This window comes from Daphnia pulicaria, chromosome 1 (genome assembly GCF_021234035.1).
Source record: "Daphnia pulicaria isolate SC F1-1A chromosome 1, SC_F0-13Bv2, whole genome shotgun sequence".
In the NCBI taxonomy this organism is placed as follows: domain Eukaryota; kingdom Metazoa; phylum Arthropoda; class Branchiopoda; order Diplostraca; family Daphniidae; genus Daphnia; species Daphnia pulicaria.
Genome location: NC_060913.1, coordinates 3,432,856 through 3,439,430, shown reverse-complemented (window position 1 = coordinate 3,439,430; position 6,575 = coordinate 3,432,856). Strand labels below are relative to the sequence as shown.

Below are 6,575 nucleotides of genomic sequence, written 5' to 3'. Positions count from 1 at the left end.
ATCAAACATGCAACAGCCTTGATCTGAAGGCCATTTATTTCTTATTTAAACTAAATTGAAGACGATCAACATCAACCATTCGTCAGTTGCATCATCCGCTGTGAACATGTGGATCCCAACGCTCTTTGCTGTTACTGCCTTCGTTGGCTGCATTGGTAGGTCACAAAGAAACATTCGCCCGTTATTTTCTTCTAACATATTCATAGTTAATTTAATAATTTCATTTTCGTATAATTAATTCTAGCTGGCGCTGCATTGCCGACACCTCGTTGCGAACTAAGTCTTCGCCCCTACATGATAGAAGACGATGAATTTTGTGACAAGTACTATGTTTGTCTCAACGGAACGGTAAGACATTTCGTCGGGAATGTGATCAGACACAAGCATGAATGTAATTCTTTAAACTAATTGTACCGGTATTCGTTCATAGGCGACAGAAGAATTTTGCGACGACGGTCTCGTGTTTGACATCACAAAGGATAAATGTGAACTACCCCATGCTGTCCAATGTGGCGACAGGAAAAAACAACGTAAATTATTTACTTTTTCGATCTCTCTTTACTTGTTTTGCTTCTAAATCGGTAACTTTAGCCTGGATCTAAAACTTTTTTCCTCTAGACTAGATTTACTGTTCGGATTGCTAGATTTTTTTAATTGATTAAAACAGTCGTAATTTATTGAAAACATTTTCGTTACTCCTAATGTTTTTATCAAAAATGACCGTTGCGCACTTTGAAGATTACCTTTCAAATTCAGTTCCATATAGTGCTTCCATCTAGTGGTTGACAGTTGAAACATTAGAAGCGACAAGGTCGTTTTCAACATTAGCATCGCTTACAATCTTTACATGCAAAATGCATACACTAGGAGTTCTTTGGGTATAATAACCTACATGTTAAATAACGAAAGGTGCCACTTAGTGATGAACTAGATAAGGTCGTCGGTTCCTTGAAAAAATCGTGACCGGTTTTTAGCACTGCGCTGCTCCAGTCTTACATAATTTTTATTTTTTACAGAAAATCCTCGACCAACTTCTAATTGTCCACGCCGAAATGGAATGTTCCCTGTGAAAGGATCTTGCGATAAGGTTAGTATCTTATTAATAATTTATTTACCCAGATAATTGTACCATTGTTTCTTGCATTAACATAAAATTTTTAAATTATTCGTCGCTATCGTATTGCAGTTCTATCACTGCACCGACGGACAACATACTCTCATTGCGTGCCCTCCGGGTGTAATTTTCGAGCCATTGGTTGGAGCCTGCGTTCACGCCGATCAAACAAACAGACCCAATTGCAGCGCATCCCGTAAGTTGATATCCTATATAATGGAATCATCCATGGATTTCACATTCAATTATCACGACTCACTGAACGCTCTCGATTACTTTTACAGAAGTTCTCAATTTCATGTGTCCTAATATTGGATCCGGGGCCAATCCATCAGCTTCTCTTCGTTTTGGTGATCACGATCGACTTGCTCATCCGACGTAATATAATCCTGATTTATTTCATGATAAAACAAATCATCTATTTCATTTGATATTTGCATTACAGTTCCTGTCGCCATTTCTACATGTGTCTTTTAACCGGAATGCCACGGTTTGTCTTTCACTACACAAGATTTTTTTTACCTGTATTTCTGATAGATTTTAATCGATATTTTACTTTTCTGTAGTCTTGGAGGGTGCACGTATGGATTGGTTTTTAATCCGGTGTCTGGTCGCTGTGATCAGCCCCAAAATGTCCGTGGATGGTAAGATTTACTGCGGCAATTCGATCGTCCCTGCAAATAAAAATGCGTGTCTAACCTGTCTGTCCTTTTTGACGTAGTGAAAAGTGGTATGGAGAGGATGATCCGATTGAAGAGGATGACATTCCTGATGCCACTGTCGCGCCGGCACTTTCGTCTAGAAGGATCAACAACTCAGCTGTCCGGACAGCTGCTCCAGCAGTGTCTGTTGCCAGAGTCGAGCCAGGAGAAGTGGCCAAATCGAAAAGCCACCAGCCAATGCGCCGTTTGTCTACGGGAACTAATCGTTTCGGTCTAGTTCAGGAAGATCCGATCGATTTCGATAAATCCGATTTGGACGAAGAATAACGTTTTTTTTTCATTACTCAATCGATGATCTTATAGAAATAATTTCTTGTGTATTATGTGATCCATTTCTAAGTAAAAATTCTATTTGACTATAGCAACTGTTGAAATGGTTTTATCTTTATTTTGGTGGAATGGACTAGATAAAAAGAAAACCTCTTAAAAAAAAGGTGCGGCTATCACCGCGAAGGCAAACAGCTAACCCTTCGGGAAGGCAAAATAATAAAATTGTGAACATTCTCCTGCCGGCATAATGTCCTCAGCCCCCAGTAGAGAGAGTCTACATACTTTCAGTACACAATTTTGGGGTGTGCGAATTTTTTTTTAGCTCTCAATTCGTCTATACATTGTTTCACCCTTTCCGTGAATCAGTCTCACCACACTCACCGAGGAAACCTTAGCTGTACTTTAGAAATCATGAATTAAAAGAATAGTTTTTTTCCAAGTTTTCCCACGTTTTCCCTTAAGCAAAACACTGACCGGTTTGACTACTTTCACTCGAGTACAGAAGGACAAGAAGACAAAACACACCGCACCGAAATCTAAAAATTTACACACACACACGTGAAAGTCTATAAACCCTGCCACGGGCCCAATCGAGTGACAGCTTTCAATAGCGTTTTATTTGCTAATAATATAAATGCATTCCCATATAAAGTCAAAATTAAATGAAATTCGGATATATATAACTGATGTTTCTCGAATAATTGCTGTGTCAAGTCTTTGTATACAGACAAAAGTCAAATTTATTCATAGAAAAACCAAACGATGATGGGTTTTATAGAAAAGTCCTTGAAATTTAAAAATTTTTGTGTATGCCTTTTCCTATAGATATTTCTGTGAGTGTAAAGCATGTTATTGCTATAGCGCGTAGATTGGCAAATGATTGCTCAGGGTTTACACGGAACTTCTTCCATAGTCTAACGCCAATGTGAAAGGTACTTTTCCGTTTTTTTCCCTTCTCCAGACTTCACGCATTCTAACCTTTTTTTTAGAGAACGTCATCGTTCCTTCAAAGTAGCGAACCTTTCTCTTTTCAATTTTTTTTAAAAACCTTTGAGAAACTTTGCATTCATCTGCAGTTCGTGAACGGTTCTCGGCATCAGTCAGTGGAAGACTCGCAAGTGAACAACACCACGTCGTACTCAATCTCGAATATGGCTGTCCTACAGTTTGTTATTACGTTGGCTCTTATCGGCTGGACACAAGGTATTGTTAAATTACTACAACTCACGTATTGGCAATCTAAAGTCTTTTTTTTCTTAAATTAATTCTCTTGCCTGTTTGTTTTTGGATTTTGTGATTCAACAACTATATAGCCTACAACTGCCCGTACCCCAACGGCTACTTTTCGGATGAATCCCGATGTGAGAAGTTTTGGGAATGCCGTGAAGGTGTCGCCGAGGAGGTCTCCTGCCCCGACGGTCTCTTGGTGAACGAAAAAGCCGCTGCTTTCCGCTACCCATGTGACTACCCTGTTGATGTCGAATGCGGCAAGAGGACTATTCCACGTAAGTTCATACAAATGATGGATTTAGCTAAGCGATATCTGTGTTATTAATATGCAATGCGTTTCGGAAGAGTTGTAACTCAGTGAAATATTTTTGTCGGTTACAGCTGCTGAGGGACCATCGGGCAACTGCGCTCGCAAATGGGGCATGTTCAAGACTGGCTCCGACAACAGCTGCGGTGATTTCGTCAACTGTGTGGATGGAGTTGAGCACCAGTTTAAATGTCCCGAAGGATTAGCTTGGCACCCAACTCTCTGGCGCTGCGAATGGCCAGACCAGGTTCCTACTTGCAACGTCGAAGGTACCGATTCTTTTTTCTATCCTGATTTTTTCTAATTAATAAGTATAATTTTGCATAATTTTTGTACGTGTTATCTATAGCTTTCCTCGGCTTCAAATGCCCTGACGTTGACGAATATGTCGCTGCCACCAACCCAGTCTACGGACACCCGGTAATATCAACCTTAAACTTTGCAATGCGATTTTTTTTTTTTTTTAAAGAAAGTGCTCCTTTTTAAAGACGTTTAAAGAACAACCATGTATAAATTAAACATTTTCATTGGGCTTATTTAATTTTTCAGACCGATTGCGCTCGCTACTTCGTCTGCATTGAGGGAAATAAACCAAGACTGAACGTCTGCGGAGCTAAAACTGTATTCGACAAGTCTATCGGTGCTTGCGGAGCTCCAGAAAGCGTCCCAGCTTGGTAATTTAAGCACGACATTTTTATTGATAAACGAAAGAAAGGGATCTAATTATTTGTTTGTTTGTGTGTTTAGCGCCAACTACTATCCCCCCGAATCCGAAAAGTACTCAGCTTAAAAACCTTCCTTAAAATCTAGGCCGCACTTGTATAGCAGGGTCAAGGGAAAACCACGAATTGCGAGGGATGAAGAGAATGTCGTATTAATGTATTGTTTTGTGTTATGGATTAAAGCGAATACACAATATTTTTCCCAATTACAATAAAATCTTCTAAATACTTACTTTACGTATACAATAGATCGTCTTCATAATTGTGCAAAAAACTTGGTCATGGCGATGCATAAAAAAATCAAACTACCTGCTTTGACATCGAACACAGTTACTTGTTACTTAAGAGCCTGTAAACACGATTGTTAGTTTGCATAGATTTTGTTACTGGCTTACATCGATTTTTTCTCACTTTGATCGTGTAAGTAAAGACACGTGTTGCGTGAATGTTCTCCTAGCATAAGTAAATTGAGTGAATAATTAGCTTTAGTGGCTAGAACGCGTGAGTGAAAGGCGGCCGCGGCCAGGTAAACCATAGTGGCTCCCATAGTTAATTAACCACTTATTCTCGTTTCTTTTATCCACATCCGCGAAGCGTAAAAATCTTGTGGGTGGTGATTATTGTTTCAGCAAAAATATACACAAGGGTAGATCATATCTACATGTAAAATAATCGAATATAAGTTCTAAAATAAAACATTATCAGTAGACCCGCATCGTATATCCTTCATCACCCCCTCCCGTTAGAAATCAATAGCTCAATCTTTTATGTCAATTGAATCAAATTGTTGTTGTCTGTCACGTATGGTGCAGCTTGAATCAATGTTCCCGATATTTGATAAGATCGCCGGGAGTGGAAATTCACGATCAATGGAAATGGGAAAACGGGAAGCACAAAATAGAACCAAGAGAAGATCGTGAGACCTTGCGTGAGACGATGGACAGAAGACGTAAATATAATGTATAGTATGTAAATTTTTGGGAAAACGGGAAGCACAAAATAGAACCAAGAGAAGATCGTGAGACCTTGCGTGAGACGATGGACAGAAGACGTAAATATAATGTATAGGATGTAAATTTTGGCAAGTTTGAAGAACACGGCACACCGTAATGCTTAATCGGAGTTAAATTATTTAGGGGTTCCTTTGAATCTAGAGCATGCAAATTATAGGTAAATTCAAATAGTGCATTGCTCACGTATACACCGATGTCCTTGTTTATTCTCAAGGACGTTTAGGTTAAATAGCTGTGTTAGAAAGGAGGTCAATTGGTCCACATTCGGACACCATAAAATCCAATTATGGGTTCATAACTTTGCATGACGTCATGCCCCCTAAGAAAAATGTCGACTTTAAAAGTGGACAATATCGTCTTACGGAAAAGGAGCCACAGTTTTCTACAATTCGCGAACAATATTGTATACGAAATAGGACATATACTATGTCATATGCTAATAGTAGGGAATACAATTTTTGTACAAAAAGATGGAACCCTTGGCGGATTTCAACCCTGCCCTGGCTAGAACCAGTGCGAATGAAATAAACGCCCCTCATTAAATGTCATACCCAGAAAACTGGCCATCAAATATTTCTTCAATATTTTTTTATTTTGTTACCTTTGTTTGTGATAATCCCGAGGGGTTGTCAACTCGATCCGAAGGTGTACGGATCTTAAATCCAAAAATCAATTTTTCAGATTTTTCAGATTTTTTCAGATTTTTTCAGATTTTTCAGATTTTTTCAGATTTTTTGATTTTTTCAGATTTTTTACGATTTTTTGGATTTTTTGGGGGATTTTTAGATTTTCTTAAGATTTTTAAGATTTTTTAAAGATTTTCGTGATTTTTCAGGATTTTTAAGATATTTTGCAAAATTTTTTTCTCTTATGTAATAAACAAGTTAAAGACAGAATCCTTTTATTAAGTTTTTCATTTCCATAACAGTGATATCGGAAGAAAACAAAAGTTGGGACTCATTATTTATCACAGGGGGAGGCAAACTACATATATAATTACTACAGCAATGATACCCGTGCGCAAACATTGGCTGCTCGATAAGTCTTTTTCCTGTTAATTGCTGGTTGACATGATCAAAACAATACCAATCACATTGAGCACCCACATTTTTCTCTCCGTCCCAGTTATAGGCCTAAATGATTTGCTTCATCTCATTTTTCCCCCCGGACATCAACATAAAAGAAAGTACACGTCCC

The 6,575-nt window shown here is 38.5% G+C and overlaps 2 protein-coding genes across 2 annotated transcripts; both read left to right on the top strand.

Annotated features, from left to right (window-relative positions):
- Positions 1-28: 28 nt before the first annotated feature.
- Positions 29-2,190, top strand: LOC124338619. The gene is made up of 9 exons (XM_046792713.1): positions 29-155; positions 245-348; positions 431-530; positions 1,017-1,087; positions 1,187-1,310; positions 1,399-1,492; positions 1,560-1,604; positions 1,681-1,758; positions 1,836-2,190. The coding sequence occupies exons 1-9, from the start codon at positions 107-109 to the stop codon at positions 2,101-2,103; spliced, it is 933 nt and encodes a 310-aa protein (XP_046648669.1). The 5' UTR covers positions 29-106; the 3' UTR covers positions 2,104-2,190.
- Positions 2,191-3,156: 966 nt separating this feature from the next.
- On the top strand, positions 3,157-4,574 carry LOC124338621 (protein obstructor-E-like). The gene is made up of 6 exons (XM_046792745.1): positions 3,157-3,309; positions 3,420-3,611; positions 3,718-3,912; positions 3,993-4,063; positions 4,193-4,317; positions 4,391-4,574. Exons 1-6 carry the CDS (start codon positions 3,258-3,260, stop codon positions 4,431-4,433), a joined length of 678 nt encoding a protein of 225 aa, XP_046648701.1. The 5' UTR covers positions 3,157-3,257; the 3' UTR covers positions 4,434-4,574.
- Positions 4,575-6,575: the final 2,001 nt, after the last annotated feature.